Source organism: Podarcis cretensis, assembly GCF_951804945.1.
Source record: "Podarcis cretensis genome assembly, chromosome: 1".
In the NCBI taxonomy this organism is placed as follows: Eukaryota; Metazoa; Chordata; class Lepidosauria; order Squamata; family Lacertidae; genus Podarcis; species Podarcis cretensis.
This window is the reverse complement of record NC_137170.1, coordinates 46,166,826-46,193,571: the sequence shown is the minus strand read 5'-3', so window position 1 is coordinate 46,193,571 and position 26,746 is coordinate 46,166,826. Positions and strand designations below refer to the sequence as shown.

Below are 26,746 nucleotides of genomic sequence, written 5' to 3'. Positions count from 1 at the left end.
ACAACCCCCCACCAGAAGATAGGTTTCAAAACAATATAAAAGGAATACCTAAGGTTATTATTATTTATTAATTTATGGTTGGATTTTCCTATGCAGGATATCCAATCAGTGCAGGGTAGTTGATGCTAAGACTAATCAATTGCTTTACAGATAAAGGGAACATTGAGAACAGTTCTGAATGCCAGCACTAGGGGGCAACATAACAAAGGACGCAGTGCCCAGTTGGAGCAGAACAAGGATGCACGGGCAGAATGAAAGTGTGACTTATACTTGAAATTAAGTTTGGTCTCTTGGTTATGCCTTCTTTTCAGTTTCTTTGTCACTTTTTCCCTGCCGTTAAAGTGGACCAATGGGAAGGGGCTTTTGAAAGCCTGAAAAGCACGAAAGTATAAAGCATGCTATTGCATAAAATGCAACAGATCCACTGTTTCCGAATGTAAATTTGGGGGATGCTATTGTAGAACCATATGCTGCTGCTGACTGTTCCATTTCGAAAACAGAACATCAACCGCCGTACATTGTGGCAGTACTGCCAAGATATGTAGAGATTCGTACTTTTGAGCCCCGACTCCTCGTGCAGAGTATTGAGCTCCAGAGACCACGCTTCATTACTTCTGGAGGGTATGGAAGTTTCAAGTTTTTCTCCCCCATCTTAACTTTATAGATTCTAATCTTGTGCATATGCTTGTAACAAATTATTATTTTTTACATAATTATGAATTAAAGGGAAGGGGAAAAAGACCTTTCATTTTATTATGATCATGTTGATAACCCAACTTCTTTCCTTTTTTCTCTTTTTAGTACAAATATTGTGTATGTGGCCAGCAATCATTTTGTTTGGCGCCTCATTCCGGTTTCCATTGCAACCCAGATCCAGCAGCTTCTTCAAGATAAGCAATTTGAACTGGCTCTGCAATTGGCAGTAAGTGGCAGGATGGGAGCATTTTAAATCTGTATTGATTGATAACTTCTGTAAGCTACTACCTAGTAAAAGCTGCATCTAATACACAGCCTAAATCCCCTGTTATTTGAGTGTCTTGGCATTAAACAACTCCATAATTTCGCATTCATCTGGGTCTGATCAGTGTCTGGGGATGGGTGAGTGTCTGGGAACCATGTGTACATGACTTGCTACATAATGTAAGAAAAGTAATAATGAATGTGCAAGATATGTGCTTCTAGTATGTGTATTTATTTACAATCCATGGCTCAAATTCCCTTGCAGTCCTGTTTAGTATAAGCCACTTTTGTGAAAAATAAACCTGCACTGGGAACATGTGACTTGCCTAAGGCAACGCTGTGACCTTTAGGTTTTTCAGAAATTAGCATAAATATTTGGTAGAACAATCAGTTGATTATCTTTCTTTCAAGATGATGCAATGCATTCCCTTTTTTCCAGATTTAGTGCTATGAAGTTTTTAACATGCTGTATGTTTAGTTTAATATTGCATAAATATTTGCAACAGTTATACTGAGAATGAAAACTTGTCTCGCGATGCAACAACTGCAAGATAAAGGAGTGGGGAAAGACTTCAACTATAACTTTTACTGGGTCAGCTGCTTATGAAGATGGGAAGGTTTTGTGTTTCTGCTGAACTCTCTGAAGAATTTTGTACAGTTCAATACTTTCTTCCTAGAAGCATAGTTGACCTGATAACAGGCATTTTCTGAATTAAAAGGTTATCTGTCTGCCAGAAACTGACATGACAGATATTTCTGTCAACACAAAATGTTATTGATTGCATATACTTGGATTAAATAGCAGTTACTAACTGGAGGTTTTTATCAACAAGTCCATGTTTCCTCCATGTAGTTTATGAATAATGGTGACTCTTTGTTGCGAGTGCCAAGACTTCTCTTTTAAACTGAAATGATATTTTTGGATCACAAAAATATTGTGGGGTCAAAAATACATGATGTGAGCAGTTTACATTGATGCCTGGGTGCAAGAACAAATTAAAATTCTCAATCATTTGTCGGTATTTCTCACTCGTGTGCATGAGTGAAACAGGATACATGCGATTCAGACTTGAGCTGCTCTTGTTACTGTATAAACATAGATAGAAACCTTGTTTCTCCTACTGAAGCACATTCCTCTTTTTTTACTAGTACTTTTTTTACTATTTCTGAGCAATTTGCTTAAAACTGTGTGCTCATTTCAAGAGGCTTACAGCCTTTACACTTATGTATTTTCTTTTAAATGCTGGAACAATCTTACATTCTTTAAAGAGTAACACTTCTTAAATATTTTGCCTGTTTTTGTACTTGTTAGGATATGAAGGATGACTCTGATACTGAAAAGCGACAACAAATCCACCATATTAAGAATCTGTATGCCTTCAACCTTTTCTGCCAAAAGCGCTTTGATGAATCCATGCAAGTCTTTGCCAAGCTTGGGACAGGTAAGTTAGTTGTGTAGCCTGGACTTAATAGACAGATAGGTATGGGAGATTGCTGTGACCTCTAAAGTCTTCAAAGCAGAATGGAAGCAGAATGTTATTGCACTAGGTGGAATCCTAATGTCCACTGGAGAATGACCTCTCCTAAAACAGTTAATGTTGACCTCAAGATCACAACTAAAATGACATCTACTTAATGGCAAATTCACATGGCATTGAGCTGTGGTCACTGGTCAGACTAGAGGAAAGCAGCCTATGGCTAGTTATCAGGAAATGTGTCCTAAAGTACCCATGTGGAAGGCCACTTGAAATTCTTATGCATGGCAAGTGTGAGGCTTCTGTTGTATGAGGCATCCCTATAGCTCTGGTTCGACCAGATTGTATACTTTCAATCCATGTAGTAATAAACTCTCAAATCTTATATCTCTACCACTCTCAATGGAGCTACCATGGAAACATTTACATGGAAACATTTACCATCGTCTGTGAAAGCTGGCCATAAGAACAGTTGGCCAAGGGACCAGTTTGTTGATGGAAGCTGTGGAAATGTGAAATTTCCTGCCTTCCAACTTCCAGTCTGAGATCCTTCATATTGTTTATGGTAACTTGTAACTGGAAACTTGGTAGTATTGAGTTTGAAAACAGAATACACTTAGAAGTATAGTTTGGAATTTTTGTGACTTAACTACAGTCATATATTTTGTTTAGATCCTACCCATGTCATGGGTCTCTATCCCGAACTGTTGCCAAGTGATTACAAGAAACAGCTCCAGTATCCCAACCCTGTTCCAGTTCTGTCTCCAGCAGAGCTGGAAAAAGCACACTTGGCACTTATAGACTACCTAACACAGGTAAGTGTTTAGCGCCTCCTTGAGCATCCTATTTTTGGTAGTAGATGGTCATGTGACAGTTTTGACATTGCAGGACCTTCTGAAATTATTTTTCATGTGTTTTGGGCTTAGCAGCTATGGCCTCACCTAACATGTTAAAAGGAGGGTGTGAAGCATGATCTCTTGTACATATCAGAGCAGTCTCATGAAAAGGTTTCACGCTTAAAAAAGGCACATCGCCATGGGGTGGGTGGGATTCATTATCATACGCTGCGTCAGCTCTTTCTTTGCTGTTCATATAGCACTGTCAGCATACGCAGTACTGGACAGAGTAACAAACACATGAAATACATCTCCCTCTGCCCAGTGAGCTGAAGTCTAAATGTTGACCATGTGCAGAGAGAAGGGGGAGGGGCTTCAAGGTTAACAGAATATTAGAAAAAGGAGAAGAATGGGAGAAGCCAGTACAACAAGAACTAACAAGCAAATGCAGGTTGTCTGAACCCATGTGGATAAAAAGTTGCAGTCACATGCAGTTTTTCTCTGAGGTAATGTGGATGAGGTGTGGCATGACTTCACTTCTTTTGACTCTTAATTTCTGCAGAAAAGAAGTCAGTTAGTGAAAAAGCTGAATGACTCAGACCATCAGTCCAGCACTTCTCCCCTCATGGAGGGGACTCCCACCATCAAATCAAAGAAGAAGTTGCTGCAGATCATTGATACCACTCTGTTGAAATGCTACCTCCATGTGAGTTCTCTGCATTTTCTGAAATGCACGTGTCTTCCTCAAACCAGGCATTTAGGGTTTTGGTATTGGAAATGCAGGACTAATAGTGGCAAGGGTTTAGATTGAGTTTGTCCCTCTTTAAGCTTAAAATACTAAAGGTGAAAACAGACACAACACTTTGGGGCAGCTGCACTTATCTCAGATCTTTCCTAGGTGCAATCTAAGCTGTGGTCAGTATCTTCTTTGAAACTCTATATAAATATATCCTGCTTGCCTTTAAATTGCACCAAGATTTTTAGAGGACATGAATATTTAGAGGAGAAATTAAATATATGATGGGTTTGTTTTGGTCATGCTGAATCTTACTAACTGTCATTTGGTCTCTGTTGTTTGCTGTTGTTTGTTCTTAACACGGCAATCTCTTACTAAACAAGAAAAGGGGCCGGTGGAATTGGTTGTCTGGTTGTTTGAGATACAAATCTGAATATGAAGGAAAGTGCTTGCATGTTTTTTTTTTTTCAGGAGGAGAGTAAATACCCTGGAATATTATTGTTTTCCCTTGCTTAATTTTTTTAAAATAAAAAAATGGAATAAAAGACTAACAAACGAACTCTTTGCTAGTTTAAGCACATAAGTACATAGCCCTACTACATGTGAAGACTTGTTTTTAAATAAATACTTAGATTTGTGATAAGTATCTTCCTTTCCCTGGTTATAAATGCATGCCTCTTTTGGTTCATAGTAAAATGTTTCTGATTCCCTCAAATTGCTCCTCCTTACTGACAGACCAATGTGGCCCTAGTGGCACCACTGTTGCGACTGGAGAACAATCACTGCCACATAGAGGAAAGTGAGCATGTGCTCAAGAAAGCTCACAAATACAGCGAGCTGATCATACTGTATGAGAAGAAAGGTCTGCATGAGAAAGGTAAGTTTTGTGGGATGAGAATCAATTTGTATGTAAGATAGACCTTGTAAACCTATCTGGCTTAGATCTATCCTGGCTAAAAGGTGCCCAAAAGTATTATTTAATGATCTCTGCCATTTGGGTGACTTCAAAAAATGTAGCTGCTATATTGTTTGGGGCACGTTTTTCTAATGCCCCTTAGATGTGCTTTTATTTAGGTCAGTGTGTAGCAGGTTGGCCCTATGCATCATGTTATGGTCTCTCAGTTGTGGGAGAGACAGGGAGGGGCACCAGCATTTGAAGGGACAGAACTGACAAGTAGGTTGCTAACACCATGTTTCAAGATTTGAATATATTATTATTATTTATATTTGTTTGTTGCCTTTTACCAAAAAAAGTGAGTCTCAGAGTGACTTAAGATAAAATATAACCGATAAAAACAGTGGAAGCTGGGAAGGTAAAACAACAGATAATACAAAATATCTAAAATGCCCACGCAATAACATAATGGAAGTCCTACCCACCCCACTAAAAGATGAACTCCACCATAGAAGCCATAGTTATCAAAGGCCTGAGTGGATAAAAATAGATAATGATGGCATGAGGCTTTCTAGTATAAAGATACAGAGCTGTTATTTGAAGCCGGGGAGGGGTGGGGGTGGGCAGCTGCATTGAGGGGACCCTTTAGTTTGCAGTCTCAACAGACCTTTTGAATTACACTATTTTAACTTTAATTGCAACTTTACAATATCAAATGGCTTCATAGGGCAAAGACAAAGCTACATCAAAAGGATACTCTTGGTGCTGTGAATTTTATCTTTGTGCTGTTCATGTTTCTCTGTCAATTAACTCTTACTGGATAGCCATTCTACTGCTGTTGCTACGCTCTTCTGTTAGGGAACTGTTTTTGAGGGCATTTTGTTTCCCAATACTTCCATATCCAGGGCAGAACAGCATAGGGAATGGCAGACAAATAAATTCCCAGAGGCAGGGGAAAAAAGAAAGAGGAAGCATGCAAGAAGCTGTCATAGTAGCATATGTTACGTTACAGACATGTGGATGTTAAAAATAGAATTCAAAGTACTGTCTTGACCTTTTGCTCAAGAGTGAACAGACTCCTGGCCTGTTGGATCTAGTTTGTCCAGCAACCAGATTCTGGTGCAAACCACATACAGACAGGATTAAAGAATAGATTCCATTCTGAGCCTGAAAACTTGTTTTCAGTGCTGGAATTGAGGTGAACTTGCTGTCTTTTCACACAAAAGTCCAATACTACTTAGTTTTCTTCATTTCAGCAGTCTAGTTTAGGTGGGGAAAGTCATTTTGTTGCTGCTGTAAACAATCGGGACTCAGAAATTCTTGCCACATGACTGCAAAGCACCCAGAGATTTACCAGGAGATCCCAATCTACCTTCATGCTCATCTCTACCAAACAATATTGTGTGTGTTTATGTAGGAGAAGACTGCTGCTGGTTTGTCAGGGCACAAACACACAGTTCTTCATATTAACTGAGGAGCCTTGGTCATGGGTAACTAAAGGAAAATCCCAATAGGTTTTTCTTCTGTTTTTCTGCAGCTTTGCAGGTGCTAGTGGATCAGTCAAAGAAAGCTAACTCCCCTTTGAAGGGCCATGAGAGGACCGTGCAGTATTTGCAACACTTGGGTGAGTGCAGATGAATATATCTTCTGTTTTCACATCTTGTCCTACCTTTCCATGGAACAAATACAGTAGATTGTGGTGGCTCACAAAAGACAAATGGGAAAAAACCACCCCACACTCCAAAATAATTCACAGAATGAATCAGTTATGAATCAGTTTCATAAATTTGGTTGACCATACAGTAAAAATATGAAAACCTGTGGACATCAGTCAACTTAGCCCAAAATTTTAAGTGAAGTGGGTTCTCTTGATCTCCCAGAGATGGAGCTTAAGCCTGATAGGCTTCTTTGGGAGCAGCATTAGAAATTATGGTGGCATTAACAGTCATGTCCTAATATTCAGAGAAAGGCATCCCAGCAGGGTACTTTTTCCCTAAAAGGCTCAAGGTGGCTTGTAAAAAGTGCCTTTAAAAAATAATAATTAAAAAGTGATGGCTCTAGTTGTCATTTACACCTTACTCTATAGCTTGCAGTCTAGTTCAATTCCATTTTGCTTTGTTTCTTATTCTAGGCACAGACAACTTGAACTTAATATTCTCCTATTCTGTTTGGGTACTTAGAGACTTTCCTGAAGATGGATTGAAAGTAAGCACACTTGGTCACATTTGAAAATAAAGGTGGAGAGAATTAGGCTGTGCCTACTGACTGCACTGATAGTAAAGCAAATAATATTAGGCAGGTCCTTCTAATATTTTGCTTGCTTAGTTCACACTCATAAGGCTATCATAATTGTAAATAAAGGGCTGCTTTAAGTGTTCTGGGTCCACACAAAGACCCTTATAAATTGCTCTAAATAGTAGCTTTTCCTGTGTGGCTATATACAGCCTCTCTCACATAGATTTGTAAACACTGACCATTCTACCTCACGAGTTCCAAAAAGAAAGCTGCTGCATATACCATATTTACTCAAGTCTAACGCACCATCAAATCTAATGTGCACCTTAATTTTCAGAACCTTGAAACTAAAAAAAAACTATTTGCTGGCAAATGTAAATCTGCCATTGAATCTAATGCACACCTTAATTTTCATAATTTGGCCAAAAAAAGGTGAGCGTTAGATTAGAGTAAATATGGTAATATCTACCATAACATGTTGACAGAAGCCACACTTACAAGTTAGCAATAACTCAGATTATCTGTTTGTATGCAGCAGCTTTGCAGTACTTGAAAAATGCATTCCCTTACTTTATTGAAAGCTTATCTCACTTATCCTTACTTACCAGTAATGTCTAGAGTTGACTAATGAAAGCAAAAAGAAGCTGTGAAATGATATCTAGGGTACATCAAACCCACAATAGCTTTTTGATCCCAGTCACCGAAAGACAGGATGAAGTTGGTAGCTCTGAGTGAGGTTTCATCAATGCTTGAGTTGCATCAGTTCTCGTTTGCTTTTAGAAGACAAGAATTGCCTGTTGCTGTACTGAATGTGGCCTGGTTTGCACAACCTGGTAAGCCAAACTATGACTTACCAAGCCGCAAGCAGTTCTAGAGAAGAACTTCCAGTCAAGAACAAACCTTGACTACAGCTTGTGGTTAGGGCGGGGAGAGCTTAACCAAAAGTCCCAGTTCACATGACGTGCTAAGCCAAACCCTGGGTTAGTTCAGTGTGGCACAATAGTTGGACCAGGAAGAAGCAAAGTGGCTGCAAGTTCCTTTCCAGAACCCGGTCAATAAGTGGAGGTCATGAATGCATGCGATATCTCAGTTTAATAGGGACACTGGCTATAGAATGCTACTTGCTGATACAGAGAAATAGGGCAAGAGGTTTACCCGCAGTGTTCTGTGTTTGTATATTGTGCTTTCAGCTGGAAAAGGTTGAAGCTTAATTGCTGCTGCTCCTTCAGAAAGATATTGAGTGTCATTTTGGGGCTTGTGAATTGAATCGTTTGACTTCCCTTGGAAAAATGAGTGTAAATGTACACAAATTAACTTTGTGAAATTCAACCTTTTTGACTGGCAGATATTTACAGAAGATCTTCCTGAAGTGGAATCGCTTCCAAGAAACAAGGTCCTCAGTTTCTTGATAGAGAACTTTAAAAACCTGGCTGTTCCGTACTTGGTAAGAACTCATGCTGTCACCTGCATGCCCTGTTCTGATAACAGCAATTTGTGTCTGACTTCTAGGTCTATCTGACACAATTTTTGAAGGTGAGCAAATTATAAACATGTAGCAGTAGCTAATCCAGGACGTATGTAGCCATTTTTGTAGGATTCCTCGTTTATATGAAGGAAGAAAAAAGTGGCTTCTCTTGAACACACATTGAAATATTGATGGGAAGAGGCAGGGTCTTCTACGGTCAGCTGTCATACATTGATTGTGGACATGTATTTACAGGAACATATAATCCAAACCTGGGAAGAGGCTGGTTCAGAGTTCCACAACTGCCTGATTCAGCTCTACTGTGAAAAAGTGCAAGGATTAATGAAGGAATATCTCAGCTCTTTTCCTCCAGGTATTTTCACCCCTCGTCTACTTCAGTGTGCCAAAATAAGAAACTATGGGACAAACTATGGAGAAGAGGTAGTTGAGTAAAAGAATCGGAGGCAGCATGCTTCTGAATACCAGTTGCTGGCAATTGCAGGTGGGGAGAGAACTGTTGGATTGGCCACTGTGAGGACAGGAAGGTGGATTAGATGGACCTTTGTTTTTAAACACAGGGGTGATTCTGTAGATTGCAGACTGTAAGCAGCTATTGTTAGGTAATGTATCTCAGTTGTGCACTATTAGGAACATTATTAAATTTTACTTTGCATGAGATGTTCTGAAGCTTCTTTGTTTCAGTGGTCTCCTGTCTAATGGGAGTGGGACTTCAGATAACTTCATTTTATGGCTTCACATTTGCTGATGCTAAACATCTGCTTCAGATAAACCACCGGTGGCAGCTGGAGAAGAGGAGGGGGAACTTGGAGAGTATCGGCAAAAACTTCTTTTCTTCCTTGAGACTTCCAGTTGCTACAATGCTGAGCAGCTCATCAGTGACTTCCCCTTTGATGGTGAGAGATGGTGCAGTCATATTGATCTCCTTCATTGCTGGGGGTAATTAGCTATAGTTATTGCAGTGGAATCGTATTTTTCTTTAGTCCTTTTTAAAAAATTTAAATACATTTTAAGTGCTGGAAAAGAGAATGTAGCAGTTATCCATGTCTCAGTAATGTAAAGGGATTTCCCCTTATTATTATTAATTTTTATATTGGCACCCGCTCCATCCTCCCAAAGGAGCCTAGGGCAGCATGTCTGTGTTGGCCTATGGTGGAAGAGATGCTGCATAATGGCCCATTATAAATACATCTGATACTGTTGATAGAGGACAATTGACTGTTTTATGTGAAGAACAATGTTTAAAATGCTCACTGTTTGGTTGAAAAGCTATGGGTAACTGAAAAGTGGTGTACAGAGGATTAAAAACAACAACAACCAACAGTGTGATGCTACTGATTTCTAGAATAAACTGAGCTCTTCCTCTTCCTTCTGTCCAGGTATTGTAACAAAAGATGATCTTCCTCTGCTACTTAGTTTGCTCTTGTCCTCTTACTCATTTTCATGACAAATTCCCATAGCCAACTTTGCAGAATTGTGTTGCTGTTGAAGGCAATAATAGCTACTTTTGTTCTACTCCTGCCTGCAGGCCTCCTAGAAGAACGTGCTCTGCTGCTGGGACGGATGGGAAATCATGAGCAAGCTCTCTTCATATATGTTCACATCCTGAAGGATACAAAAATGGCTGAAAAGTAAGTTTTTGCTTAACAGCAACACTTTGTTAGTTTTTAAAGAAGCAAACCAACTTAGTACGTTCTTACCTGTTTAAGTGGGAGGTGTATGTAGTCATTTCCCACCTTAATTTGTTCCCCTCTGCATTGGGGGTCGCCAGCCTTTGTGGCACATCTGCAAACTAGAGGAACTGTTGCAGGCACCACACACACATCGCAGCCTATTGGAAAGGAAATGAGCCTAATTTGAACAAATGAGTGGTGGGGAAGAGAGCCTTGTGTGTCTTAATTGTAATTAGCAATGGGGTCCTAGTAGCCAGTTCATTAACAGTCTTAAGAACATAAGAAATTAGCAGGTGCACTTACCAAGCGACCCTGGTTTGTTTGTTTTGTTGCATAGACATGTGATTCATTGTGCAAATATGTATGCATAAATATGGCATAGAAAATGTTTTAATCCTGGAAAGTATTTTTCTTTCTCACGTATGATCAGACCTTTTTAACATTTTAATTTGCAAACTGAGAAATCAGTTTAAATGCCTTTCCAGTTGATAGGCATCCATCTGCCTCGGGAGACAGTGGAAGAGTTTGCCTTTGGGGGTAAAGTCAAACTATTGGTGGAAGGTTGCAGCACAGTACTCACTGATAATTGTAGGGTAATAAGTCAAAATATGTAAATTTTAAAATAAGCTGGACTTCAAGGCCACTCTGAGTTTCCTGTATATGCTGTTGTGTTTCAGTTACTGTCACAAACACTACGACAAAAGCAAAGATGGCAGCAAAGATGTGAGTAGCTTATTTTCTGTTATCTTGGAGTTTACAAAACACACTTCCTTTAATTATCCTGTTTCTGTTACATAGTTTGTAGCATCAACAAATTTCATGGCAGGTAATTGGAGTGAGTAAAAGATTTTATGCCCAAAACAAATGAGCTTGCAAGACTTGAAATTTTATAAGTATTCAAGTCATTTAAATACTCGGGTGTTTCTCGGTGTGTGTGTGCAAATCAAGTAATCTCTTATTTCCAAGCAAATTGCTTTGGAAAATATATTGTTGTATTTGAAGCAACTTTGCACCCTGCAGCGGTGAGTGGGGCTCATTGCCAAGGCCATCATTTCTCCCCTGGTGGAGGAGCTTGGCTTCCTAGCATTATATTGCTACAAAACCTGTTTCAGGCAGTTACTGCACCGGCATGACTGAGCTTGTGCGGTTTCAGTTGGCCAGCCTCACACAAAAGGCCCCCTTTCTACCCATTAATCACAGTTGTGTGTGAGGTGGGAAAAGGAGTGGTGGCTTGGGCAGCAGGAGGCTATGTAGCTAACAGAGGATTAAATGGACGGTGGAGCAGGGCTACTAGCTACAATGGCTGTGCTCTGGCTCCACGGTCGGAGGTACTACAGTGGAATCTCGGGTTGCGGACGTAATCCGTGACAGAGGCATGTACGCAACCCGCAGCGTTCGCATCCTGAAGTGCAGGTCTGCGCAGGTGCAGTCGCGATTTGGCACTTCTGCGCATGCGCAAAGCACGATTTAGCTCTTCTGCGCATGCGTGAGAGGCGAAACCTGGAAGTAACCTATTCTGGTATTTCCGGGTTTCCCGCGGTCCGCAACCTGAAAACACGTAACCTGAAGCGTCTGTAACATGAGGTATGAATGTAATGCTTCCGAGTAATTAGCCTCCCTACCCCCCCAGGATGGTGGGGGGGACTGCCTTGCCTGCTGTGCCCTATACCACCCCCGAATTTGTGGGGATGGGGGCACTAGGCACAAAGCCCTCCTGTGGGATTCCGGTGCTCCTGGACGCCGTCCCTGATCCGCGCCACTAGCTGCAAGAACTTCAAAAGAAACAATTTGGATGAAGGAATGCACATATTTCAAGGAAGGAGGGGAGTAAAGACTGCTAACAGAAGAGATCTCTGATAAAACAAGACAAGATTAAATCATGAGAAGATACACCAAGACACGGTATGGCAAATGACTGATGGGGGAGGGGAAAAAAAACTTTCCTATCTTTCCTTATGTGATTAAACAAGAATCCCCTCCCCTCATGAGTCAGAAATGTCATTTTAAGGACTTAAGCTGTGGATTTAAGGCTGTGTGGAGATAAACTTTTGAACCAAAGCATGTTTTAAGAAGAGCGTGGAATGTATAAGAGCTTTGGAATGACGCAGTTAAAAATGCCGTCGCCATATTGGGAAGTTCTGTCGGAGGACTTGAGTCTGGGAGGAGAAATAGAGAAATAGAGCTGTTTTTATATTGTGGGTGAAACTCCTCAGAGGGACTTAAGAGCGACAGTTTTGCGAGATTAATGATGGAAAGAGTGATGTTATCTATGAAGGCGATGATACATGGAAACCATCTCGATTTGAGGATTGGAAGAACGGAAAAATTCACACAGGATTATTATTGGTGTTTATCGGCTTAAGGAGACTATCAGAAGAGATCATAAAGAAAAAAGAGAAAATATATGAACAAGATGTGATGTGGAAACAGCAAGATAAGACTGGATAGAATTATGAACTCTGTTTGGACTGATTTGGATTGATTTGGACATTAACACAGTAGCAAGAAGATGATCAGAATCCCCCTTCGGATCTTGAAATATGGGTCCCCACAACAAAAATTTAAAATTCGGCTTTGTAATTCGGAATTTATGTGATGTGATTTAATTTGATTTGATTGGCCGGTTAATAAAAAATTATTTTTTTAAAAAAGAATGTAATGCTTCCGAGTACCAGCTGAACAGGAGGGGAGAGCACTCTTATGCTCAATTTCTGCTTGTGGGTCTCCCACGGATCTGGTTGGACACTGTAAGAACAGGATGCTGGACCTGATGAGCAGGCTCTTACGTTTTTACAAGGAAATAGGTGTGTTTGCACGCTCACACATTTATGTCTGCTACTTAATTTTACCTTTGTACAGTAGGATTGTTTCTACACGTATGCATTGCACTATACCTTCCATTGCAGGCATAAATACCTAAGGGTGTTGCAATATACTAATTAGTGCATTTCTTTCGCAGATAAAGATCAGCTTTAACTTCTGAAATAAATGGGAAACACTTTTCCCAGGAGCGCTGTGGACTCTTGTTCATACCATTTGAGCAAGAGCTTATATAAAGCTGTAAATACTTCTTGGTCAAGATAAGAGTTTTGTTATAAGATGGCACTGTTTCTGTCGTGTAGTGGCATACTTAGTCCCAGACATTTTGGAGTGGATTTTAAATACAGTGGTTTCCTTTGTGTCAAACAGGTATACTTGTCTCTTCTCCGGATGTACCTCTCACCACCTAGTGTTCACTGCTTGGGACCAATCAAGATGAAACTATTGGAGCCTCAAGCCAATCTCCAGGCTGCATTACAGGTTTTGGAACTTCATCACAGCAAGTTGGACACTACCAAAGTAAGGATTATTATTTTTTAATGAAGCACACCGCATTGTGGAATGGAGTAGATATGATGCAAGAAATCTCTATTGCATATTGCATTAAAATAAACTAGCTTTTGTGTTTGAATACCCCTTTTTCTTCCACAAGCTGCTTGAAGGGCCACTTCCTTTGCAAAGAAAATTAAACTGTATCCAGAGAATTTGTTTTTTTAAAGAGCTAACGTACACGTAACTTGTGAATTTATTTATACCAAATTTTGCAAGATATATTCCTCCCCCCGCCCATACAACCATGAAAAGTTGGAATACTGGAACTGTATTTTGGAAGAATCCTAACATATTAATTTCCCCTTGGTTGTATCTGTAGGCAATAAACCTCCTCCCAGCAAATACTCAAATTAGTGAGATTCGAATCTTCCTGGAAAAAGTCCTTGAAGAAAATGCCCAGAAGAAAAGATTCAGTCAAGTACTAAAAAACCTTCTCCATGCTGAATTCCTGAGAGTATGTTCTTCATGTTACTTCTCCATATTTATCAAAGGGAATGTTTAAAGCAAATGTTGGGCTGTTGTATGTGAGGGGGTTGTTTGGTAGAGAAATTGGTAAATTGTAATACCAAAAAACAGCAACAATAATTAGTTAAACTGTTATGAAGGTAATTTTCATATTTCTTCAGGGTGTGTGGGAATGTTCTATTCTATTTGTTCTTGTTTTGCCATAGGTACAGGAGGAACGGATTTTACACCAGCAAGTGAAATGTATAATCACAGAGGAAAAACTTTGCAGTGTGTGTAAAAAGAAGATTGGAAATAGGTATGTGGAAATTGCTACTCAGTCTGATTTTTTTCACAATTTTTGTGGAAGAGCAGCAGTGGGCTAGGATGCCTGCCAAGGCATTCTTAGAGTGTACAGTTAATTCTCTGACAATGCACTCCTAAGCATGTTTATTCAGAAGAAAGAACCGCTGGATTCAATGAGAATTCTTCCCTGATAAGTGGGTATCAGGAGGGGGGGCATGGTGGTGGAATTCACTTGGCTTGCCTCTTAGTGTGAACTTTTCTGAATCAAATAAGTGAACTGACATAGCTATCCTTTGGAATTCATTCTTACTCAACATTTGTGATACTGTTCTCCAAAAAGGATGCACAAAAATGCATCATGGAAACTACTGCATGTCTTTGGTTTTTGGAATTTTTGAAAATATCTTTTAAGTCTTGCCAAACACTAGATAAGCCACCTACTAGCAAGAAGGGAAGGAAACATGCACACGCTGCTACAGGAACACAAAGGAAACACTAAGAACTGCAGAGAGAAAGGCTGGTTGAGATGTGACCTTTCAAAAAGTATAGATTTTTGTAAAGAGGACCTGTTCTGTGTCCTTCTAAAGATAACTAAACCAAGTGGCGTTTTTAATATTATTTAAAAATTATTAAGATAACCAGATAACTTGATGCACCGACCTTTTCTCTTCCTATAGTGCCTTCGCCCGCTATCCTAATGCAATAGTCGTGCATTATTTCTGTTCCAAAGAAGTGAGTGCAGCAGACACCTGAAATGATTGTCATGTGGACTGCAGAAGCCATGGTGCTTACCTGGAAGGAGAGCAAAGAGAATTGGAGGCATTGAAGAAGTTGGGAGGAATCTTCTGAGGCATGTTCCTTACAAACAACTCGAGCCCCACGTCGCTTTACCAGATGACTCACCATGTAATCTGCCAATGCTGGCATAGTAGGGGAAACTGACATCTAACTATTATTTTATATACTTGGCATCAGGTTAGCCTCAGAGCACTTCAGCATGAGGAAGAATAAAAGCTAAATAGCAACGAGATGCCATCACACTCCAGTTTTTGTAGCAGTTCTCGTTCCAAGGAAGACCCAAGTCAAATTGTCAAGTCAAGCAAGGCAAAAATGCATTTTGTGTTGGATTCTGTATTCTGATCATAGTTGGGGGAAATTATATGATTGTTTCATCAGCATTACACTGAGATCCACTTTTATCAGTCATTTGGAGGCAGGCACTTCCAGAGAGGCTGTACCTAGATTTCCTTACTGCTAATGTTGTATATAAATAGGCATTGGCCATCGAACCTTATCCTTTGTATTTGGGAGTGGGTATCACCACTGATATAAAAGTTCCAAGGGAACTAGTCTAATAACAATATGATCAGAACTGGAAAATGTGTATTTTTTGTTTTGTTTTTTGAGAAGCATGTAAATATGAATGAGCATAATATTTGCACTGTGTATAGTCACTTTGATTATGAGTAGAATGAAAAGTGACAATGATTTTTCTGAAGGGAGGGGGAAGTAGCATCTGCACTTGTACCAAAAAGTTAAAGGAGCAACTTCTTTAAAAATCAGATTTCAAAGTGGGTGTGTGTTTTATATTGAGCACCTGGTCTACACTTTGGAGTCACTATTGTGTTGAAGTGGTTAAGTCTTCATGAATACTCCAGCTTTTGAGTAATGCAGACACTTCCATTGCAGTATTTTTAATTCCCTATTATGTTCCCACTGGTGCTCCTCTGTAGCTTTGTTGTATCCTCATTGCTGTGATACTGAAAAATCCTGGGCCCTTGCAGGTTGTAATGTTATTGTCCTAACATTATTTTTAAAAGCCTAATCTTTTATGAAGGTGATAAAGATGAATTTGAGAGTTCAGCAGCAGGTGAACAAAGGCTTGTGATAGGAGCAATTGATTCAGAGGATCTGAATGGGGAAGTTATCTCAACATCCCACAACAGCTATTTATTATTTTTAGTTTTTTGTGACTGTAATCATTCAGTGATTTATAGTTTTTGGCAGAAAATCACCATAGTTGAGGAAATAAAAGTTAAGGGAAAGCCTTTCTATGCTGTTTTGATTTCACTACGTGCTTGGTAAGATCCTAAGATGAATGAAACACTAGGATAAATTTAGTGCGTAATTTGATCTGCTGCAAAACAGCTTGGCCTTTTCTAGGAGCTGCTTCCCTGGCTACCTTAAGTACACTGTCCAGTGAAGTCTATCCTCAGTGTCACATCTATTTCTGTGTTATGTGCAGTGAATACCAACTGTGTCTTACTGCTGGGTTTGGGATTTGTTCTTCTGCTAAGATTAAACTGATTTTTGGTACTTTGTTCCCTTAAATCCATAGAGTGTCAATGCATTATGTTTGTTGCTTTTGTTCAGCTTCCTAGACTAGACAGGTACTGCAGGTGAAAACTACACGAGATATTAATATGTAAAGGACAGCAAAACGAAGTGTTTACATAGAAATTATTATTTGTGCAGTCCATTCTGACACAGATTAATGATATGTCTGCTGCCAGTAAAGCCGCATGCTCCACTGAGGCATCTCAAGTGTACTTTTCTCCTTCACAGAAAAGCTTTTATGTGCCTCGATTCAGCTTCATTGCATACCTTCTGCAGAGAAGTGGCTTGCGCTATAATTGCCTGCTGGTAGCCTTGCACAGTGCCTGGGATTCACTAACTGTACAACAGGTTAATTTGAAGCAATAAATTATTATAAATATTTGGGAAACCTGCATATTCTTTCCCCCCTTAAAATAAAATTTTATATTGTACTTCCTTTTCAGACTTAGCTGTGTGTAGTCTCAAACATTAATTCTTGTCATTAAAGGTTTTTTATACGGGTTGTGTGATTCAGACAAAGGATGTTGCCAATCTAGTTCCCAAAGGTGAGGTGCAGTTGCTGCACTACAGAATTGTTGCTGTTCAAACCTGAACCACAGGATCTACCTGTATTATGACATTCAGGTTTTTTAATCATGCTGTGCTATTATTTCAGAAGCTGTTCACATTTAGCCTACATTATCAAGTATGGCCTTTAAACAATATTTTGCAGATCTATGGAAACACAAGTTGGAAAAGTTCTTAAAATGATAACAGATTTTCATGTAGATAATGCAGGGTTAGAATTAGTAAATAAAGCTTTCCAGAGGACAGTTATTTTAATTGATTCTTTCTCAAGCAGTTCCAAGCAGTTCCATTGATCTTTTAATAGGTCTACCCAGGAGTAATCAGGCAGTGGTGTGCAAAGTATTTAGGTTTCCATTGTCCTGAGCATTCAAGATGTGTTACTGTAGTGTAAGAGTCATGACCTTTCTCTGGGGTAGTTTGTCCACCTTTGGTCCCCACACCCCAGGAACAGCTTTGACTGGTCAGCTAAACCAGGTGAGAGTAACTGATGGGTCTCAGACCCTTGGTGAGTTAAGGATTTCCATCGCATGCAAAGACAGGTTCTGGCAAATTGAGTGGACGAGACCTATAGTGGGTCCCAACAGTCCAAAAGGCAGTTTCTGCATGTGCTGTAGAGGGGCAGACGGGGCTTGTCCACCTAGAAAGGTAGGCCATCTAGAAGGAAAACTCTGATCCTAAGCCTCTGCTACCTAGCACATCTCCAGGAGAAGAAAAGGCTAAGGAGTAAACCCTACACAAATATGGAGTGGAGTTCCCTAAGATGGTTACTCCTGCAGCCAGCTTGTGCCACATCAGTAAGGCCGAGAATGAGGTATTGTCATCTGAGCAGCCCAGGACCTCCATCACACTGCCCAGGTTTGCACCCCAGCGAGGTAAATTCATCCCCAGAGGCACATCCCATTATCTCTCAAGACAGACAGATGCCAACAGTGACATGGAAAGAAATTAAAGGTAAAGGTAAAGCTACCCCTGCCCGTACGGGCCAGTCTTGACAGACTCTGGGGTTGTGCGCCCATCTCACTTAAGAGGCCAGGGGCCAGCGCTGTCCGGAGACACTTCCGGGTCACGTGGCCAGCGTGACATCGCTGCTCTGGCGAGCCAGAGCCGCAAACGGAAACGCCGTTTACCTTCCCGCTGGTAAGCGGTCCCTATTTATCTACTTGCACCCGGAGGTGCTTTCGAACTGCTAGGTTGGCAGGCGCTGGGACCGAACGACGGGAGCGCACCCCGCCGCAGGGATTCGAACCGCCGACCTTTCGATCGGCAAGTCCTAGGCGCTGAGGCTTTAACCCACAGCGCCACCTTAGTCAGCCTCTAATTCTTTTTAGAGATTGAGCATATGCTGAAAGAATGTAGATGTGTAAACAATCCTTACAACCCCATCGGCAAAATAACATGTGGACTGTAGTAAGGCAACTACCTCAGGCTCAGGCTCTCGGTATCCTATAAAGAGGTGAACAAGCTGGAACTTGGAGGTGTGTTCTCATGACCACTGTTGTAATGTAAAAATATCCAGTTTTTGCAATTATTTCAAAAATCCCTGCATTTTTAATTTATTTTTGGTTTCACATTCCACAGGACATTGGAAGAATAACTAAAGATGCTAACTAAAGAAATTTCATAATCTCTGCCATAAATGGTTTTCCCAGAACACTGATACATGATTATTGAGATGTACCATTTTAAAATCAAATAAGCAAAACAGATCAATCTAAACATGTTCACTATCTACAAATACCGATTTAAGAAATATGGATTGTATTCAATGTGTAATATTAAGCAATTGTTGTCTTAGCACAAGGTTTTCCTTGCACAATTAAACAGTCTTCCCATATATGCCCTCTAAATTTGGGAGTTCCCCTCAATCCTCCAGAATAGATTTGGGGATGGTATGCATGAAATCCTGTTGTGCTAGCATTAATCCTTGCACTAGCGTTAACTGTTTAGTCTGCCCCATGCAACAACGTGTCAATATGACTCAATATTTGGAAATGTTATTTCCAATGAAGACACATTTGAATTGTCTCCTCTACTGTACAGTGGTTTAAAATGGATCATTAGACAAAAGAAATAGCTCAGTGTCAGGATTGCCATACGTCCGGAATTTCCCAGACATATCCGGAATACTGCAGCCGCAAGCAGTGTCTGGGCAAAAATCGTCGAAATGTCTGGGAAAATCTGGACGTATGGCAGTGTTGTTTTTGCTGATTTTCCTCAGAAATAGCTCAAAAACATCCAATTTCTTTGCGAATTAACTGTAGAAGAGAAATACATACCACAAAAACTGAAAAAGTCTGAAAAGAGCAGGAGCATATGTTACAGATCTATATGTTGCCTGTAGTCTAAAAAAATACAGGAAAGGGTGCTACTGAAGATCTTGCTGCATCAAGTCCACATCCAATAAGGCCAGCTGCTTTGTCTTGTTGGCTGCAGAAGCTACAGCCAGTGGTGACTATAGGAAACTTAATGGTTTACTAGCTAAACTTACGGTATAAATGCTTGCCTCACCTTGTGGATGGCAGCTTCTGTTTATTAGACAAGAATAAGCAGTTGAGTTCCTAAACCTCAGAAAACATCTTTTTTCTATGGATTCCAAAGTAGACTTTTAAGTATTGTATGTGTGCACGCGCGCACACATACGCACACAGAGCATATGTATTTGCACCATTTCTAGATTGAGCAGATTCCTGTCGACCAAAAACTTATGTATTCCACACATTCTTTTGTAGGTATTGAGTAAGTTTTGTGTTGTCAGTTTAATATTTTAAGAATTGCAGGAATTAAAGGAATACATTTTCACCCAGGCAATAGCAGAGGAAGTACAACAGAACTACCACAGTACTGGCAGACTCTAGTTATTCTATGCATCTTGTTTGGGATATATTTAAATCCATTACTTTTAACCTGTTATCATTAGTTTCTCTCTTCAACTAAATTTCCTTTCTGTCCTTAGTGTGTCTTCTAGCTTTCCAACCTAGACCTTGCAACAATCATCCTAGACCCTTCCTTGTGTGCTTCCCCTATGAGAGGTCAGGAGGGTGGCAAAATGAGAACAGGCCTTTTATGTGGCAGTACTGTACAGAAATTAAATAATAATATCTCAACTACCACAGACTCACAAACTTTTGTAATGCATTTGTGTATTTGTCCTGACCATTTTAGCCCTAAGACGCACAGTGGAAGTTTCAAAATATATCTAATGAATAATGCTGCCACTGAATAGCTGCACTGAAATCATTGTTGTCTACGGATGTTGAACTTATTAAACTGTAGGGCGCTTGCATAAGTATTGAAACACGATTGTAATCTCCCTTTCTCACTTGGGCCATTATTGGATGTGGTTGCAGCATTGCCTTTTGCGCTACTTTGTATATCTCAGTAGAACAGTGGCAGAGGGCCAATGGTGCACCAAGGTGAGAAAAAAAAAATAACAGGCAGAGTTAAGCTGCAGTATGCATAATTTTTGAAAGCACTGAAATGTTGGCATGATTAATGGACTTGGGGTGAAGCGTATAGATGCATTCTGTCCTTTTTGTATGCGAAAAACAAAACCAACTTTAGCTGTAATTTGTAGCTTTCCCATTTGCATTTGTAAATGACAGGTGTGTTCTACGTAACACCAAGGTTGTGAAAATAAATCTGAAGACACGTTCAAGAAAATTGAGGTATACATCTTGCAGTCAATGGACTTCTTTTGTGCAGAATATTGATCTCTGTGGCTCTAATTTCAGAAATAATATAAAACATATTCTAATACAGTGGAACCTCAGGTTAAGTACTTAATTCGTTCTGGAGGTCCGTTCTCAACCTGAAACTGTTCTTAACCTGAAGCACCACTTTAGCTAATGGGGCCTGCTGCTGTTGCTGCGCTGCTGAAGCACGATTTCTGTTCTCATCCTGAAGCAAAGTTCTTAACCCGAGGTACTATTTCTGGGTTAGCGGAGTCTGTAACCTGAAGCGTATGTAACCCGAAGCATATGTAACCAAGGTACCACTGTATTCAAAATTAGGCAATAAATACACATCTGTTTTTACTTGACCAAAGAATCCACAAGTCCATTTAAAACCACAAAATAAGAAGTTATAACCTAAAAGCCAAACTACAAAGACTAGGTCTGTGAGCAAGCACAAGATTTACCTTGTAGCTGGATCTGCTCTGCGGTGGTCTAATTTGTTCTGTTATTTGGATCTGAATCTCATCTGTTAAATCTGAAGCTCTGTTTCATTCCCATTGACTATAATGAGGAATCTGTAAATGGCTATTGCTCCCCCCCCCCTTTTTACATAAGTGGATGAAATTTGATGAGAAAGGAACACGGATTAAGCCTTCAAATTTCAGAGATACTTATGCAGGGAAACTTTAAAGTTTCTAACTTTTTATTTTCTGACAGAATTCAATGCATATTGCAAAAACTGACACCTTTTCTTTTTAAAAATTGTTTTTATTTAAAGGTTTTCATGGATAACAAAAGTACAAATAGTGTCTTTTTTCAGTTCATAGAGTCTTTTCTGCAGGTCAGTTACATTTGATGTGAGACACTGCTATCTGCATTGTGAGCACGGGGGGACAGATATGGGGAGAGAGGTGTGGGGGAGGTGGGTAGTGTTTTTCCCTTTTGCATAGTGCATGTGGGGAGTTTTGTGTCAGCATCACGTGAATAGGTTCTTTATCTATTCATTCATTTATTTCTGTTGGCGATGCAGAAGATTGGGAGCCAAGAGTATGATTGGTTGCATTGGAGTTTTGCAATGAGTTTTGTTTTTGTGAGTGAGTGGGTGGGTGGTAGCTGTTGGGTCAAATTAGCCATATTGATCCTACAAGGGCAAACTTCAAACTGGGTGAAAAATAGCAATCACATTCCCTCCCTTAGTTTGAAAAACATGCATGAGTGCCCCTACATAAGAAACCTGTTAGCGTTTGGACAAATAGGTCCAGAGGGCATCATGCTGGCTGATTTTCCTTTTGTCATGGAAAGGGTTTTGCGGGTGAAGAGGTTGCCATTCCTCTTCCTGGAAGTACTCCTCATGACAGCCTTTCAATGAAGAAAAAAGTGAGCGCTATGATTTTAGTTGTTGGCAAGGAAAAAGAACAATTGGGAAAGAAGTAGGCCACCCCAACCATGAACTCTACTAGTTCTGCCCTGCAGTCATAGCCAAAATTTGAAGGAGCCTGATGACCCACATGGATAACCTGGAAGTAAAAGGGTAAAAGGGTGAATGATCCCTGGACAGTTAAATCCAGTCAAAGGTGACTATGGGGTGCGGCGCTCATCTTGCTTCAGGCTGAGGCAGCCAGCGTTTCTCCACATACAGCTTTCCGGGTCATGTGGCCAGTATGACTAAACTGCTTCTGTGATGGAAGCCAGAGCACACGGAAACGCCGTTTACCTTCCCGCCACAGCAGTATCTATTTATCTACTTGCACTGGTGTGCTTTTGAACTACTAGGCAATTGCCTCTGAGCGCACAGAAGTAGATAAGTATAGGGTTGTGCTGCAGTAACTTAATTTAAAGTGATGGGTTGGTAGTTCTTAAAGAACAGCACTTCCTTCCACTTCTGGCTTTCCTGCTGTGGGAAATGGCTGCCTCCCACACGAACAGACCCCAGCCGTGCTAGTAATTTAGCCCTGGCAGACGACTCCCCAGGGTGGGGGAGGACTGTCTCACAGACCCGCGGATCGCCCGTGATCTGTCGGCTAGCATCAAGGTTTGCAGGGGTCTAAGAGCATGGCACAGCTGGCACTCTCCAGAGCCACTCCTACATGCAGGGACACCTGTTCCTTAAAAATTAATAAGATTTGACCAAAGAATAGGCATGTTCTGGACTGATAGAGGTAAAAGAAATAATCTGCTGAATTATACAGTCATTGGATGCCAAACTCTGACTTCAAAGAGACTCAAATCTTGACGTTTGGATTAAAAGAGGTGAGCGGCTGCTGTTCCTTTGTTTCTTTGCAATTTGCCATCTCATGATTATTGAACCTCACCAAGGAAAAATTAATTAAAGGATACGCAGGAGGGGTAAAAATTAATTGGAAGTTCAGTTGTACAGTTCTCGATGGGAGAGTCTCAATTAGAATTGATAAAATAAGATCAGATCTGGAGGTGTCTGGGATGGAGGAAGGTGTAAGATGGTGGCGGTTGCTGTTGTGTATTTACAAAAAGAACAAATCTTGTTTTGAGGAGGCCAGAAATATCTTTGGATTACAAAAGGGTGTGTTCTACATAAAAATGCATTTGCTTGCAGGGATTATATTTATATATGGTTTAATCTAAAGAGAATGCAGGAGGATTTCCAACTTTTAATTGTGACTTAGCGGCGTAGCCACTGGCAGAAGTTTTAATCATACTTGGCAAAAGATGAAGGAGGCTTGGACTGAGAGAATGGAGATTGTGACACAGATGAAATAGAAATGAACTTTCCCCCTCAGGTGGGGGGCGGAAGAGATCTTGTGGATTATAACATGGGAAATTTCACATCATACAGTACATTTCTTTGCATGGATTACAGTTATAAGAGGTGAAAAAGAAGTTGAATTTCAGGTCCTGGCTGCCCCTAAGGTACGGGGGGGGGGGGAGTTTTGGATTCTGAGGAAACTGAAAGATCACCAAAAGATTGCTTTGTGAAACTTTCCCTACAGCATTTTTGATTTTCTACGGAAGAACTCGGTAATAGCTTCTCTAATACTCTGAGAGCATGCTACGTCATTAATCGTTTTACTGAAGGAAAGTTGGAAAACAGCTCAAAGCCAAAAAACAAGATGAAGGAATGAGGGGAATGAAAGGAGGACTAGCGCTGGAAAATCATTGCTGGGTAACAACACAGAAACAACTCTTCTGCATGCTAACAGCTAAAATGGTTATGCTATAAATAATTTTAATAACTTATTGTTCACGGAGCACATCCCACCGAATTGCAATTATTGGACACATTTGAAATATTAGCTAATTAAGACAGATGAAAGAGGAAACGGCACCGTTAATCTTAATTTTGGACTTTCAGCCCAGGACTTTCAGTGGGAGGAGAGGTCACCGAGAGAGAATGTTTTTCAAATAAGCTAATATGGAAATAAGCTAATAAGGAAATATGGAATAAAAGCCCCCTGCGTGCTAATTAGATATAAAGACCTGTTAAAACAAGATTTTGAGTCACATCCCAGAGACTGACAGATTTATAAGATGAAGATGGACAATTAGAATTTTGAAATTGGAACCGATAAGCAAGAAAGCAGAACATAAATAAAATACATTACCTCTAGAAACCAGAACATGAGGAGTCCCTGGAAATTAATTGAATTGAATTGAATTTGGAATACATAATTGGCGATAATGTATATGATTTGATATGACTGATCTGATTTGTGAATAATGAAGATTTGTATTGGAAAATGAATAAAAATTGTTTATATATATAAAAAAAGAACAGCACTTCCCCTCTCTTTTTGTTTCAAATGCAGTACATTGGCTCCCAGTACGTTTCCGAGCACAATTCAAAGTGTTGGTGCTGACCTTTAAAGCCCTATACGGCCTCGGTCCAGTATATCTGAAGGAGCGTCTCCACCCCCATTGCTCTACCTGGACACTGAGGTCCAGCACCGAGGGCCTTCTGGCGGTTCCCTCACTGCGAGAAGCCACGTTACAGGGAACCAGGCAGAAGGCCTTCTCGGTAGTGGCACCCTCTCTGTGGAATGCCCTCTCACCAGATGTCAAAGAGAACAACAACTACCAGACTTTCAGAAGACATCTGAAGGCAGCCCTGTTTAGGGAAGCTTTTAATGTTTGATGTTTTACAGTATTTTAATATTTTTTTGGAAGCTGCCCAGAGTGGCTGTGGAAGCCCAGCCAGATGGGCGGGGTATAAATAACAAATTATTATTATTATTATTATTATTATTATTATTATTATTATTATCCTCAGGGTGTTCCTATATTCCAGATGTGGCAACATTCCTTGACTCATAGCCCAGTGGATGGTGAACATATTGTGCAGATGTTCCACTTTCTTATTTTCCTACTGCACCCCCCAAAAAGTACCCCCCCCCCGGTCTTATGCCATTCAGCTGCATAATTGCACCTTCCTGGTGTCATTTACCAAGCTGGGCTACTATGTGCTCAGATTTAATTACTTTAATATACTATTCATCCCCACCACCGTCCTTCAAGTTCCCCATTGGTACTGCGAGATTAGAATAAGGACTTCTATCATCATGCTATTTCCCAATACTTCTTACTGGCTTGAGTGAGCACACTGGGAAAAAAGAATTTATAGTGGTAACAGGGGTACCAACTTGAATAAAATATTGGGAGGGAGCAGGTAAGACCCGCCCCACATAATTGATCACAAGATGCAGTACACATCATTTGAATGACAATACCCATTAACTTTGGGCAGGCCTGGCCCCCTCAAATATTTGGGGGGGGGCTAAAGGGACCTGTGGGACGCAGGTGGCGCTGTGGGTTAAAGCCTCAGCGCCTAGGGCTTGCCGATCGAAAGGTCGGCGGTTCGAATCCCTGCGGCGGGGTGCGCTCCCACTGCTCGGTCCCAGCGCCTGCCAACCTAGCAGTTCGAAAGCACCTCCGGGTGCAAGTAGATAAATAGGGACCGCTTACCAGCGGGAAGGTAAACGGCGTTTCCGTGTGCGGCTCTGGCTCGCCAGAGCAGCGATGTCACGCTGGCCACGTGACCCGGAAGTGTCTCCGGACAGCGCTGGCCCCTGGCCTCTTAAGTGAGATGGGCGCACAACCCCAGAGTCTGTCAAGACTGGCCCGTACGGGCAGGGGTACCTTTACCTTTACCTTAAAGGGACCTCACCCCCTAAGAGTTGGCTCCTATGAGTGGTACTTACTTTGAGTAAGAACTCGGCACCCAACCTGTCTTGGTTATTAAAGCTCAGGTGTATACTGTGTAACTGAATTCATTTGTTCAGTAACTTAATCCTGCCCCCCCCCCCGAAAAATATCGCCACAAAGCAGAAGAAATAAATGTATAAGCTCACAGAGCTACAATTCAGAGTTCCCCAGGGATGAGGGATTGATTGTTAAACCACTCTGAGAACTGGCTGCTGTGTAATAATAATAATAATTTTATCATTTATACCCCACCTATCTGGCTGGGTTTCCCCAGCTACTCTGGGCGGCTTACAGCATATATAAAATTGTAAAACATTACAATTGTGTGAGGGGAACCAAAGATTTTCTGGGAACTGAATGTTTTTCAGCTGTGAAACGTTGGAGTTCTGACCTGGCAGAGAGAAAGCACGCCTACCTAACTCTTTTGAAAGCCTGGCCTTTTCCGTCCAGGGTGCCCTGCCTTTTCCAGAAGTGCTTCCAGACTAGTCACCCTCCTCTTTGCCCTCCCTGCTCTTCCGTCTGAAGCGAACCCTGCCAGGTAGGCGAGCTGCACACCTGAGGCACTCTAGGCCCCGCCC

The 26,746-nt window shown here is 40.8% G+C and overlaps 1 protein-coding gene across 2 annotated transcripts in view; it reads left to right on the top strand.

Moving 5' to 3' along the window:
- Window positions 1–17,200, top strand: part of VPS39 (VPS39 subunit of HOPS complex) — a 30,162-nt gene extending 12,962 nt beyond the window's left edge. For both annotated transcript variants that reach the window (XM_079964446.1, XM_079964445.1), the window contains 17 exons: window positions 501–621; window positions 802–922; window positions 2,273–2,402; window positions 3,108–3,250; window positions 3,834–3,977; window positions 4,743–4,884; window positions 6,440–6,526; window positions 7,034–7,107; window positions 8,483–8,581; window positions 8,858–8,975; window positions 9,388–9,516; window positions 10,149–10,251; window positions 10,971–11,016; window positions 13,483–13,632; window positions 13,985–14,119; window positions 14,337–14,428; window positions 15,093–17,200. In XM_079964446.1, the coding sequence (XP_079820572.1) occupies window positions 501–621; window positions 802–922; window positions 2,273–2,402; window positions 3,108–3,250; window positions 3,834–3,977; window positions 4,743–4,884; window positions 6,440–6,526; window positions 7,034–7,107; window positions 8,483–8,581; window positions 8,858–8,975; window positions 9,388–9,516; window positions 10,149–10,251; window positions 10,971–11,016; window positions 13,483–13,632; window positions 13,985–14,119; window positions 14,337–14,428; window positions 15,093–15,168 (1,910 nt within the window). In that variant the 3' untranslated portion in view covers window positions 15,169–17,200. The remainder of the gene's footprint in view (window positions 1–500; window positions 622–801; window positions 923–2,272; window positions 2,403–3,107; window positions 3,251–3,833; window positions 3,978–4,742; window positions 4,885–6,439; window positions 6,527–7,033; window positions 7,108–8,482; window positions 8,582–8,857; window positions 8,976–9,387; window positions 9,517–10,148; window positions 10,252–10,970; window positions 11,017–13,482; window positions 13,633–13,984; window positions 14,120–14,336; window positions 14,429–15,092) is intronic.
- The last annotated feature ends 9,546 nt before the right edge of the window (window positions 17,201–26,746 follow it).